The sequence below is a fragment of the Odocoileus virginianus genome, chromosome 5 (genome assembly GCF_023699985.2).
Source record: "Odocoileus virginianus isolate 20LAN1187 ecotype Illinois chromosome 5, Ovbor_1.2, whole genome shotgun sequence".
Classification (NCBI taxonomy): Eukaryota; Metazoa; Chordata; class Mammalia; order Artiodactyla; family Cervidae; genus Odocoileus; species Odocoileus virginianus.
Window position 1 is genome coordinate 10,587,430 of NC_069678.1, and position 13,567 is coordinate 10,600,996.

At 55.0% G+C, this 13,567-nt stretch overlaps 2 protein-coding genes across 3 annotated transcripts; both read right to left on the reverse strand.

The window, feature by feature from the left end:
- Positions 1-268: 268 nt before the first annotated feature.
- S100A16 (S100 calcium binding protein A16) lies at positions 269-8,945 on the reverse strand. 2 transcript variants are annotated; one of them, XM_070467365.1, is made up of 3 exons: positions 8,787-8,945; positions 3,534-3,711; positions 269-3,249 (listed from the first exon to the last, which is right to left on the reverse strand). In XM_070467365.1, exons 2-3 carry the CDS (start codon positions 3,684-3,686, stop codon positions 3,091-3,093), a joined length of 312 nt encoding a protein of 103 aa, XP_070323466.1. In that variant the 5' UTR covers positions 3,687-3,711; positions 8,787-8,945; the 3' UTR covers positions 269-3,090. The 2 variants fall into 2 exon arrangements, with proteins under 2 accessions (XP_070323466.1, XP_070323465.1); XM_070467364.1 differs by lacking the exon at positions 8,787-8,945 and adding an exon at positions 4,435-4,544.
- Positions 8,946-10,130: 1,185 nt separating this feature from the next.
- S100A14 (S100 calcium binding protein A14) lies at positions 10,131-12,342 on the reverse strand. The gene is made up of 4 exons (XM_020890795.2): positions 12,191-12,342; positions 11,712-11,819; positions 11,126-11,272; positions 10,131-10,903 (listed from the first exon to the last, which is right to left on the reverse strand). Exons 2-4 carry the CDS (start codon positions 11,739-11,741, stop codon positions 10,766-10,768), a joined length of 315 nt encoding a protein of 104 aa, XP_020746454.1. The 5' UTR covers positions 11,742-11,819; positions 12,191-12,342; the 3' UTR covers positions 10,131-10,765.
- Between the last annotated feature and the right edge of the window lie 1,225 nt (positions 12,343-13,567).

Sequence of the window (13,567 nt, forward strand, 5' to 3'; positions counted from 1 at the left end):
TGGATTATGATTCCTGTTTCATAGGGCTGCCAGGAGGACCACAAGAGCCTTGGATGAGAAAAGTTTTTTAAAACTTTTAACACTGGACTTACAGAAAGGATTGTTTTGTTTTCTGAAAGGGACTTTACTAGGAATAGAAATGGAAAGGAAAACAAAAATGTGTAGGAAGTACAAAAGCTGACCCAGGTGATTTTAGTGTTCTTCCCCTAATGTGGCAAGATAAGCCAGGTTCTCGCCCTATAGAATGACAAACCTGGTGTCAGACGAATTTGATGGGCACAATTTATTGGGTACCCACCTGCTTAGTCCCAATAGTTTAGACACTAGGCCAGGACAGGGTGAGACCCCAGACAGAGGGACCCTTCTCAGCTCCCCTGTGGGATCCCCGCAGGAACATGTTTCTGGCCCCCGTCCTCCTGCTCTGCTCAGGCCGTCTGGTCCCTGGACTCCTGGGTGAGAGAGAAAGCCTGGCCCTTTGCTGACCCAACGCTCCCCAGGGAGGCCTCCAGCTGAGCTGCCTGACCTCGAAGTGGCTGCTTTTTTTCCTTTGGGGCCTTTCTGGCTCCAGGCCCTGGAGCCCAAGCAGTGACTGTTGGTAAGTTCCTCTGACCTCCACTGAAGCTCAGCATCATCTCCAGTCCTCTAGGGTTACTGTTAGAACCCTCTAGAAATAAGCCACAAACTGGGATCACACATCTGCTCATTTCCCACCTGTTGTTCTAAACTCTTGACGGGTAAAGTGTTGGTCCCCAGGCACAAACCAGGGGCAGTGAAGGGAGCTCTATTCTGAGTTGCCTCCGGGATCTTTCATGGTGGCATCCTCACACCTTAGGCTTTAAGGAACTACCACATCAAGTCCTTGGCAAAAGGCTTGTACACAGAAAACTATAGAAGATTGCTGAAAGAAATTAAGGAAGTCACAAATAAAGGGAAAGACATCCCAAATTCAGGGATTGGAAGACTTAATATAGCTTAATGCTCATACTATCCAAAGTGACCTAGAGATTAAATGAAATCCCTATCAAAATCCCAATGGCATTTTTTTCAGAAATAGAAAAAAACTATCCTAAAATTCATATGGAATCTCAAAGGACCCCAAGTAGTCAAAACAATCTTGAGAAAGAATAAAACTGGAGGCCTCGCACATCCTGATTTTAAAACACATTACAAAGCTACTGTAATCCAAACAGTATGAACCGGCAAAAAGACAGACATGCAGGCCAATGGGCCGGAATGGAGAGCCCAAAACTACACCCTCACATATTTGATTGAATGATTTTCAATAAGGATAGCAACACCACACAATGGGAAAATGATAGTCCCTTCAACAAATGGTACTAGGAAAACTGGATATTCATACACAAAGGAATGAATTTGGACCCTTGCCTTACACCATATACAAAAATTAACTCAAATGGGAACCTAAACATAGATCTGAAACTATAAAACTCATAGAAGAAAACTTAGGGAGACACCCTCATGACATTGTAACAAGCAAATATTCCTTGACATCAAATACTTTGGCCACCTGATAGGAAGAACTGACTCATTGAAAAAGACTCTGATGCTGAGAAAGATTGAAGGCAGGAGGAGAAGGGGACGACAGAGGACGAGATGGTTGAATGGCATCACCGACTCCATGGACGTGAGTTTGAGCAAGCTCAGGGAGTTGAAGATGGACAGGGAAGTCTGCCATGCTGCAGTCCATGGGGTCGCAAAGAGTCAGACACAACCAAGTGACTAAATTGAACTGAACTGATGACACCAAAAAAAGTAACAAAAAGCAAAAAAAAGAAAAACAAGTAACAAATAGACAAATGGCACCATATTAAACATATAGTTTGACTGCAAGCTCATATGAGGCAGGTCACTTTTAGAAGGTTGAGGATCTGTAATGGATTCCAATAAAACTGTAAAACTGTTTATGACTGTGCATCTTTTAAAAAATCTTAAACCTTGGGGTACACTTCCTGGGGTTGAAAACCACTGATCCAGAGCCCTGCAGGCTGGACCTCCTGCCCTATTTCTCCTGGAGGCATGTGCTGTCTTCCCATGGCAGGGAAGAAACACAGAAGCTGTCATTGTCCCCCACATCAGGTCAAGACCTAACTCTGGCCTCCCACACCCCTCTTTCTTTGCACCCCACTTCCTCATCCCATAAACTTCTCTGTGTATTAGAATAATTTATTGATGAGAATTCAGTATCTCAGTCCTACTCATGACTCAACATGAGAGTCGTGGCCCCTCTCTCCTGGAATTGCAGTGAGGACTAAAGGGGATGCACTATGTGCCCAGAAGTTGAATGTGAGTTGAGTTCAGGCTGTGAGGGCCCAGAGGTAACGACTTGTGAACTTGGCCCTTCATGGAGGAGGGAAGACGTTGCTGACCTATTGCTGATAGCACCTGCAGGGTCCCAGAGTCCTTATTTCTTCCTCTGCCCTTGGGGTTTCTCATGAGATTCCCCCTTGCAGCTCCCTTGCCTTAGGGCCCGGTGGCACAGATCACCAAAACAGAAGGAGGTTCCAAGGAATAGAAAGGCTTTAATAAACATGACAAAGGGACTGGGTGAGGGGGAGGAAAACTCTAGATCCAGCCTTTTTCCCATTTCAGTGGCTCAAGAGGAGGAAGGGGGCTCAACCCTGTTCCCAGACCCAGAGGCAGCTGGAGGACCATCCCTGGAAGTCTCCTCTACCCAGCAGAGGGGCTGAGGGGAGAGCAAGAGAGAAGTCCTTGCTGGTGCTGCCAGGAACCCGGAGACCTGAAGCAGCAAGCTGAGGTCGAGAGGAGCCCGGAATCAGGCAGGAACATCGGAAGTCAGCAGGGTAGACGGACTGAGCAGGTAGGGAAACTCATGGGTCCCCACACAGCATTGTCACAGAGGGGCCCCAGGGTCCGCTGGCTCCAAGGACGGAGACCCACAGGGAGGCGCCCCCGGCTGAGACACTCACAGAGGGGCCCTGATGTTTCCCCTTACCCTGTTCGGCTAAGGTCCGAAGAGGGTCTAGAGGGAGAAGAGAGGACGGGGCCTAGTGGGCAGAGGAGCCTAGGGAGGGAGCGTGGGGGTCACGGGGGCAGGGATGGCGGGGGGCTTCAGCTGCTGCTCTGCTGCTCCTGCTGGCGGACCAGGTTGGCGATAGGACTAGTGATGCCGCCTATCAAGGTCCAGTACTCGTCAAAGCTGATGCGTCCGTCGTGGTTGGCATCCAGGTTCTGGATGAGCTTGTCAGCAGCCTTTCGGTTCCCCGTGTCCTGGGGGAGAGTCAAGGATCAGCAGTGATGATGCGGCAGCTTTACAGCAGCCCCAGGAAGGACCCCAGGCCTTTGGAAAATGGGAACAGAGCCCTCACTGGCTCAGGCCTGGGCACGCTGAAGACAGAGGCCTGGGTGGAGTTGAGACCCTGGTTTGGGGTGAGGGGCAACTCTGAAAGGACAGAGAAAGCAGTGGGGAAGGACACCCAGAGAGGACAGGGCTTTGGGGGCTGAGGAGGGGTGGGGGTAAGGAAGGCTAGGCCCTTGGGTGGGGGGAACCTCACCGTCAGCATATGGTTGAGCTCTTTCTGAAGCATCTTCCGGAAGCTGCTCTTGCTGATCTTGTTCTTGACCAGGCTGTGCTTGGAGACGTATTTGTAGAAGTTTTCCACCAGGACGACCACGGCCTTCTCCAGCTCCGTGTACGAGTCTGCCATCTCACTGCCTCACGCCTCACAGGGCCTGGGTGCCAGAATGAGGGGGAGTGAGGACACCTCACAGACCACAGCTCTGCCTAGGTCTCCCAGCCCCTGTCCTCCCACTGGGCCCCGGGCCCCCCATGCTGGCCAGCCAGACCCCGGACCTCGGGAGGAGGCAGGAGGCAGGGAAAGGAGAACCCAAGAACCCAGGGTGGACGTGGAGGTGGGCCTGGAATGAGAACTATGTGTCTCCTCTCATCCAGGTGATCTCCGGCTCAACTGCCTCAGCAGGTTTTCCAGGCCCTTCCCCAGCCCCAGGCACTGGGCTTGTCAGAGCCCCAGAGTGAAGAGAGCATCCGTGGGAAGACAGTGAGTGCCAGCACCCATCCCTCTGCTCTATCCATACCCGGCCTACCCAGGGTCCCTGCCCTGGGAACAAGTACAGCTAGAAATTGGTAGGATAGGCCAAGGGGCCTGGGGAGGGACGGGAGCCATGTCCGCCACTCCCTGGGTGGCCTGAGACCTGGCCCCAGGCAGCAAAGCAGGAGGCGTGGACCTAGGATCTCCGGAACCCTTCAGCCGGGCTCCAGGACAGTACGTTCAGGGTCTCAGGCCATGGCTGTCCTTTTCTGGTTAAACAAGGTCCTGATCCACCAGGTCAGGCTTTGTGCAGGCCCCCAGCCACCTCTGGCTAGCCTAACCTCCCTCACACCCACCTCGAAATATACAGCAGGATCCAAGGACAGCCCCCCACACACCCCATTACCTAAGGAGGAGCCAGGCCTGGTCCTGCCCCAGCTGGAGACAGCTGGAGATGGAGCCTCCGCAGCCAGCCAGAGGCTACACACGTCACCCCCTCGCCCCAGGACAAAAGGCACTCACATTCCGAGCGGATACAGCCAACAGAATAACAGGATATGAGGGGAGCAGGCGGATCTACTCTGTGAGTCACCGCCCATGCCCAGAGCCCCCCCAAGTGAACCCAGGCAAATGAGCCTTCCCTCCCACCCCCAAGCCCAAGGATGAGTTGCAGCCGCCTTGCCCATTGGTCCGGGCTCTGGAAGGTGGACACCGTTATCGGGGCATCCCATGGTTCGCTTTGGAAGGGAGGTCTGCTTCCCTGGGCCCCACCACAGCTCCTACCCCTGCCACCTGCTTTCTAATCCCCTCTTGGCCATCCATCTCTCTTCCTGTGCCCTTTCCCCTGCCCTCTCCACCTAGCTGAAGCCTGCCCAAACCGCACCTCCTGGGGAAGGTTGCCCTGAACCTTGCCCTCAGTACTCCCCTCCCCTGACTCCCACAGACTCTCAGCCGATGTTGGCTGGGCCCACAAGCTAGTGTGGCTGCAATCTCTTCTAGGATCTTCTCTCCTCAGACACCAGACATTCCTTGAAGCCAGGATGGTGTTTCTTACATGCAGTCATTTTGTTTCCTGAACCAAACAGTGGGGCACGGAGACTTTGGGACCACTTTTTAAAATCCAAGATATACAACCACCCTGCTTTTAATCTCTGCATCTCCCCTCGCCCACATGACCTGGTCAATGCCTTGCTCAAGGTAGAGGTTCTATAAATATTCCACCTTCTTCCAGCCCTGACACCAGATATCCAAGGTCCCTGACCACCGTTCTAAGATGTCTCTTCTATGAAACTGCTTCTAAAGGAAGGGTGAGATTCAGAAGGGCAAAGCCAGGATGCAGGAAGGAAGGAGAGTTGAGAGGGAGAAGGGACAGGCTAAGGCAACTCTGACCAGGAATTCTCTCCTTCTCTCCCCTGCCTCATCTACCTGACCATCTGGTCTGTGGCCAGAGGATGAAAAATGGAACCAGAACTGTAGGAAACCATACTCTTTTTCCAGTGAAAGTGAAAAGTGAAAGTGTTAGTCGTTCAGTTGTATGCAACTTTTTGCGACCCCCTTGGACCATATATAGCCCTCCAGGCTCCTCTGTCCAAGGAATTCTCCAAATAACAATACTGGAGTGGGTTGACATTCCTTTATCCCAGGGATCTTCCTGACCCAGGTCTCCCACATTGCAGGCAGATTCTTTTCTATCTGAGCCATCAGGGAAGTCCTCTTTATTTATTGTGTGTGATTGTGTGGTTCAATGTTTACACCTTTGTAAGACTTTCATACAAACGCTCTAACACTCACAAATGAAGACAAAAATGTTTCAGTCCGTGAACCGTCTGCCTTCCTGCCCCTGGATGGGGAATGGCCCAGGCCTCTGACCAGTATTCCTGAGGATTCCTGAAGCTGCACTCATGTCAGCAAGAATTTTATCAACTACTTCCCACTAGCCTTGGGAGTGGGGAGAAAGTTCAGAGAACCCCCAGCTTTACCCATCCCAGACCTTGTTCCCCAAGTGAGGAATCCTGTGGGGAAATAAGAATAGGAAAGGGAGGGACTCCCCTGGAGGTAGGATGGATGAGAATCCGCCCACCAATGCAGCGACATGGGTTCGATCACTCTTCGAAGAAGATTCCACCTGTAGCAGAACAACTAAGCTCAGGGAGCACAACTACTGAGCCTGCATGCTCCAGAGCCTGACAGCCGCAACTACGGAAGCTCTCGAGCCTGAGCTCCATAACAAGAGAAGCCCCCACAACAGGAAACCTGAACAGCGCAACTAGAAACTAGTTTGCACTCACCCCAACTAGAGAGAGCCCATGCACATCGACAAAGACCCAGTGCAACCATAAGTAAATAAATAATTTTTTTAAAAAAAGAGCAAAGGGAAAGAAATGGGTTTGGGGCAATGTGCCTCTGTCCCTCCCCCCACTGGTCACCCACTCCCCTCCCACCACCTGCCTTCTTGGAGCCCAGGCCTGCCCTTCCTTTTTACCATGTCTCAGCCTCTACCTGGCAAGACATAGGTGAGCTCCCAGGAGACATCTCAGCACCTACTGTCAAGCACACAGTGGCCCAGAGAGGTGGGCTTCAGATCCCAGGCTTCCCAAAATTCCCCCACCCCCACCTTTTAGTCAACTGGACAACGCTGGAGTTAAAAAATGCTCTTCTGAAGTTTTTCTGAAGGAAAGATATCAGAGGCTAATAGTCAGGTGTCATCACACCTCCCTCCCCTGGGGGCCAGGAGACAGGCTCCGTCACTACACCCCTGCCAAGGTCACCTGCCCCTCCTGCCTACCCAGTCCTCCCACCAACCAGGCCAGAGGGTCCCCAGACGAGGGGCTGGGGGGAAGGGAGGAGGTGCAGGAAGTAACTCCTGCACTGACTTTCCTCTAAGCAGACCCTGAGAGTGATGGAGGAGGTGGACAGTACACTACAGCCTTCCAAAAAAGCAGGAATAGAAGGACTCATCCTCCAAAGGACCCTCTCAGCTGGGGCCCCCAACCCACAGGCAACGTTCCCATTGTCTTCACCTCGGCTGATTCATCATTGAGCAACTGAGAGGCCCCCACCCCCACCCCGCCCACCTCAGCCCAGCTTGCTGACTTCTCCAGAAGCTCAAATTGCCCTGACACCACCTTCCTGGGTCTCAGTCACTTCAGCCCCACCCTCTCCTCTCACCCCCAGGCGCTGGGCCCCACCCCTCCAAGGGCCTCTTCCTCATCTCTTCAACTTCCCAGTCCCCTTCCACATGGAGCCCACACCCTCTAAAACTCACCTTTTCTTCCCCACTCCACACATACCTCTGGAGTCTTAAATTGTTCCCAAGTATTGGGATATGTCCCTAGACTCCTATCGCTCCTAGTCATCTCCCTTCTAGAGCCTGGTCCACCCTCAAGCCTAAATTTGGCATTCTCTGCATCCCTTCCATTGACCTCACTCCTGTATCCACCATTCATTTGCTTACTCATTCATTCATTCACTCATTCATTTCTTTCTTAATTCACTCATTTGCCCCAGCTCTCTGCAAAGCACAGGAAGGTACAATCTAACACCAGGCTGGTAATGCTTTATTCTATATGCAAGGCTACTTCTCCAACCTCTACAACTCCACTCTCTGTTCCCCCTCCTCTAGCTCTTTCCCCAGTCCCAGAAGCTAATATCTCAAACAAGTGTCCCTGCCTCACCCCTCCTCACCCTCACAGAACTCACACAAATATACACAATCATAATAAGCAAGGAATTCTGCCATTTCTGATCCTCTCTGCTTGGGTGACCCATCTACCTTCCAAACGCTTCTGCTTTCAGAGTGTATAGCTGGAGGAAGAAGCCTGTTCATCTGAATTTTTTTTTCCAGACAAGTAACGCTGGAGGAGTTTGGTGTGGACACACACACACCCTACGGCACTTGGCCTCACCAACACCCAGACGGCACCTCTCTAGTCGACCGGGAAGGTGTGAGCCCCGCTCCCCAGCACTCCAGGGCTCCATCTCCCAGCATCCCTGCCCTCACCCCCACGCTCCTGGACAGGGCAGGGAGGGGAATGCTCCGTGGGGCAGGTGGCTCCACCGAGCAAAGCGAGTCAAGCCAGAACCTGCCTGGGTCCTGAGGTAGAGGAGAAGCTGCCCAGTTTCCCAGCCCCTCTCCTGGAACTCGGGCTGCAGGGGGCCTCACCCAGGTTTCTCCTGGTTTCACGGGCCCCCCCCAAGGAACAGCTCCCAGAGCACGTGGGGCCAGTGTCTGGGACCTGCTGGAGTCAGAGGTACAGAGAGGCCACCCAGGTGCTGCCTCCCCTCCTCGGGCTGCTCTCAGCCCCCCTGGGCCCTTGCTGGCTCCTCCTGGACCTCATCACCTGTCCCAGGACACGGCCCTCAGAGCCCAGAGAGGCCTGTGTCCAGGGTCTGGCTACTCCCCAGCCCCCACCAACACACATTTGCCCTGAACTGTGGGGGAAAATCAGAGCAAAGCTCCTCAACACTTTGCCCGGTGGCCCAACCTGGGGAGAGGATCCCAGGCAGCTGCTGGGCTGGGGAAGGGGGTCTCACCACTGCAACCACTCCTGAAGGCCTCTCCAGCCCTCGACCCCACCAGAAACCTCCTTTCCCAAACTGGCCTTTGGGGAAAGTTAACAATTAACGAAACCTTCCCGCTCAGTCTCTGCAGGGCCCCCCTCCTCAGGCCCCCTTCACCGCCCCTTGTCCTGGCCTCCCAAGCCTGCGGGGGCCCCTCCGGCAGCCCCAGACCTCCCAGGACGGGCCTGGGGTGCTCACCTGCCTTCTCGGTCCACTTCCTCTCCTGCGGGGCTCTGGGGCCTGGGCTCTGGCACTGCCAAGCAGCTCCCCGCGCTCAGCCCAGCCAGGACTCCTCCCCGCTGCACTCCCAGATTCTGTCCCACTCCCTCCCGGCCCTGCCCGGCGGAGCTGGCTCGGTGGGGAGGTAGTGACTGAGCTCCCTCTCGGCTGGGCCCTGGGGTTGGGCCCTTGTTAAAGGGATACACACCTTTTTTAACACCCTTCCGCCCCCACCCCGGAGGGAGTGGTAGAGGTGGCGCTCCCCCAACCCCACCCTCCTAGTCCCACAGGCTCTGAGCAGAATTTACAACTTTGAGAAAGGAAGGGAAGGACAGTCACCTGTCCTACTCACCTGGGGTCATTGGGAGCCCAGTTTCAGCGGCCCCTAACAGACAAGTTCAGTTAGCATTCCAGGCCAGCCTGGCTGGCCACAGAAACTATGACTGTTTGGGATTTCAAGAGTAATGCCCATTTCTGTCGGCGCCAGTCAGAAGGACCCAGAGTGTGGCTCCTGATCTTCCCCATTCAGGGCACGCATCCCTAGGACCTCATGTGCAACAGAGAATTCTTCTGGAAACGACCCCTGCATCCCTTTCTCTGAAATACCATAGGAAACTGGCCATGGATGTCCCAGATCTTCCCCATTCAGGGCACGCATCCCTAGGACCTCATGTGCAACAGAGAATTCTTCTGGAAACGACCCCTGCATCCCTTTCTCTGAAATACCATAGGAAACTGGCCATGGATGTCCCAGAGGCAACAGCTGACTCCAGAAGGGCCCCATCCCCCATTCCAGAGACTTCAGCTCCCTGGGCTCTCCTCACTCTGAGTCAGCCTCTCTGCTGAGTAGTTGACATCACATGTCCAATCCCATTTTACAGATGAGCAAACTGATACTCTGAGATGATGCCCCCAAGTTCCAAAGATAGTAAGTGGCAGAGCTGAGATTCAACCCCAGGTCGGTCAGCCTGTTTCTCAGCCTCACGGTTCCCTTGCTGCTAGTCACGCAGGCTCTAGCACACCTGGGTTCATATCCTTTTCCCCACATGTGCATACATGCCCCACTCTCCTGCCAGAGGGCCAGGCCACTGGCAAACTACAGCTTGTCCCTCAGAAAGGGCCAGGTCTCCCACCTTTTAGGCCCCGTGCCCTCCTCAACCCAAATCCATGGGAGAGTGTGAGTCCCCCCAGTCACTTCGGCTGCCGACCACTGCACCTCCACATGTACCACGCCACCCGGTGACTCTGCCATTCAACCCCACTCACCCCCACTCCTTACCCATGGACCCTTGGGATGGGAGGTAGACCAATCAAGACAACGTCTTTCATTTTTTTCCATTTTTTTTATTAATCAAATGATACAAAACAACCATCATCCTGTAAATGCCCAAGCACCCAGCTGGTCCTCTCACTCCCAAAAGGCACCCTCCTCAGCCTCTCCCCGACCCTGCTCTGTCTCTCTTCCCCTGCCCTAAGCCAGGGAGACAGAGTCCTGAGAGGAGGCTGAGGCAGAACTGGGACAGGAAGGGACAGCACTGGACAGTTTGGGTTGGGGAAGAGATTAGGAGGGGTAGTTTCATAGAGACCCTTCTTGGTACCAAATGTCCATCCCTATTGCCACCCCCTCCAAATCATTTCCCACAGCTCAGCTCCTCTCTGCCCTTCCCCACTACTAAATGACGTGGCCCTTACACCATCCTCAAGCCTCCAGCAGCCTTCCATATATGTCCCAGGCCCCAACGGCTCCCCAAGCCTCCCCCTTGGTGGGGACCCCTGGATCCATAAGCTCCACAGGGATGGGGTACACAGAGGCCCCAGAAGGGCCATTATGAACCTGAACCCTGCAGAGGTGAGGCAGGTAGGGCTGGGGAATGGTGTGGGGGTGGTGGAGAGAGGTGTTTAAGGTCCCCTTTCCCCAGCATCCCACCCAACCCATCCAGAATTCCAGGGGAAGGTTTTCAGCTCCCCTGGACAGCATTCTCCAGCTTCACACTCTTGGCTGCTTCTCCAATCAGCTCCCAGAAGCTCCCAAACTCCAGTTTAGAGTCGTTACAGTTGCCCAGGTTGGCGATTTTCTCTTCCAGCCCACAGTTGCTCTGCAAGGAGGGAAGACACCACAGCTCAGACAGGCAGTACCTTCCAACCTTCCCACCCCACCCTGCCCAGGGGCAGGAAGCAGGACCTGAGCCTGCCTGGCACTGACAGGGGAAGAGCTAGGGGTTGCCAGTGCCAGGGGCCGTGGCAGCGTGGGTGGGGTCTTGGAGCACTTGCTTGGGAAGTCAGGGTACTGCCCGGGGTGGGGTTCACTCTCTCAGTACCGGCATGAGGTGCGGCAGCTGCTGGGTGACCAGGTCCCGGAGCTCGGAGGGAGTCAGCGTCTCCTTCCCACCCTCCACCGAATACTGGTGGAAATTCTTGATCAGAGTCTCAATGGCCTTTTCCACATCACTGAATTCCTGGGCATCCTGAGGACAAGGGACATCGCCCATGTTAGGGAGGCCTCACCCACCCTATCACAGCCTGCTTCCCCAGGAGCCCGACAGACCCACACAGTAGAAGACAGCTGATAGGCCCATGGGCCCTCGCCCACCCCAAAGCCCAGCATCCAGCACCCTTTGCCCCCACTGTCCTCTGCCCTGAGCCACGGGTTGGGCAAGGCTTCCTCCCCGCCTCCCTCCAGCCTCCAAGCAGGGCAGGTCCCAGCATGAGGCCCAAGCATCCTCTTGAGGGGGGCCCATCTTCATCACCCTGTGTGGGCACCAGAGAGGAGCTTCAGACCTCACAGGCAGGGTCTGGAGTGCAGAGCAAGGCCAAGGGGAGGGGACAGAAGTCAATGGGGGGACACAGACCCTCAGGGTGAAGGAGAGGAGCGGGAACAGAAAGGTCAGGAATGAATGGGCCCACCTCAGCATTGGCTGACCGACACTGTCCCATGGTGCTCGACACGCTTGGTCCTGTGGTGAGAGTTTTGTCGTCCTACAGCCGGCCCCAGAGGAGCTGATGGCTCATGATCTGCTCAGAGGGGAGGGGCAGCTGAGCTAAGGGGAGAACTCAGCATTTCTTGCTCAGCTATCCCCTTTGACTACACCCCAGATATTCTGTGCCTCACCCAGGGGGTCAGAGCCAACACCCTTCCTGCCCTTCCCTGCCCAGGCTCCAGGAGCTAAGGTCACAGCCCCTAGGCCTACTATCTAGAGGCCTCTCCTTAGCCCCCCATCCCTGTTCTGTACACACACACACACACACACACACACACACATGCACCCCAGCCTCCAGGACCTGGTCCCCCAGACCTTCCCCTGCCAGACTAAGCTAGGATAGGCTAAGCATGCCCTCTGAACCTGGTTCGGTCCATTTGGGTGAAAAGCCCTGGGTCTCCTTACCCGCTGGCAGCCGCTGAGACAGGACTGAAGGAGCCAGCTCACCTGAGCTCAGCTCTTATACCTGGGGGGAGGGAGGGGAGGCAGGGGGCTGGGCCTCCTCAAAAAGCCACCCAGCTCTAGCCGCCGCCTGGACGGTGAGCCTGCAGCGGGGGCTCCACCTCCTAGAGCCCCACCTCCATTGGCCACAGTTCCGGGGGCCCGCCCCGTCCTGGCCAAGAAGAGGGAATCGTGGAGAGCTGGGTCTGGGATCCCCCTGGCCCCAGACCAGCAGGCAGAGGCCAGGGAAGAAAGGCGGGGAGAGGCTGCAGAAGGAGAGAGGGAGGACTTGGACACACAGTGGCATGAAGCCTGGGAGGAAAGGCCTGGAGGAAAAGTCAGACAGAGAAGCAGAGGGGCTCGGAGAGGCTCTGTGCCAACCACCAGGAAAGAAGGAGAAGCAGAGGCCGGTCAGGCCGGGTTTTGTGGCCTAGAGGGAATGAAGGACACGTGGCTTGAAATATGTCCCCAGGGACTGCTCTGTCTAATGTGTCACACACACACACTCCTTTCCCCTCAAGGCCAATTTAGATAGTGACACTCCAGCCTGCCGAGGTCCCAGACCCCAGCCTTCCCCAGTCCTGAGGGAAGAGACTTGGGTCAGGAGAAAGGAGCCAGAGAAGGGCAGCCTGGTGGAGGGAGCAGACTGAGTGTTGTCCAGGACTTCCTTTCAGTTCCCTGCAGCAGCTAGTGTGCAGGGTATCTGTCAGCTAACAACCTCTCCAAACTGGTTGGGCTAGCTGCTCCTCCCTCCCTCAGAATTCCATATCTTCCCTAACCAGAAACTGCATTGCAACCCCCTTCCCCCAAACACACAATCCAGCACCCACGACGACCTCCAAGGAGCCTGGACAGTAGTCTGAGGTGGGGGGGCTCACCCCAACCCCAGGGGCCCTCCTCAGCTGATGGGGAGGAAGAAGGGAGAAGGCAGGGGAGTCAGTGTGGTCAGGCGAAGCTCAGAGCCGGAGTCTCTAGGCTCCTTTCCTAAATTCTGAGATCCAGGCACACCTCTCAGTATCCCGCCCTGGTCTTCTTCCAGGGTTCCTCTGTACTTTTGCCCTCAATTGGGCTTCCCTGGTAGCTCAGCTGGTAAAGAATCTGCCTACAACGCAGGAGACCCTGGTTCAATTCCTGGGTTAGGAAGATCCCCCGGAGAAGGAACAGGCTACCCACTCCAGTGTCCTTGGGTTTCCCTGGTGGCTCAGACCGTAAAGAATCCAACTGCAATGCAGGAGACCTGGGTTCCATCCCTAGGTTGGGAAGATCCCCTGGGGGAAGACATGGCAACCCACTCCAGTATTCTTGTCCGGAGAATCTCATGGACAGAGGAGTCTTGGTGGG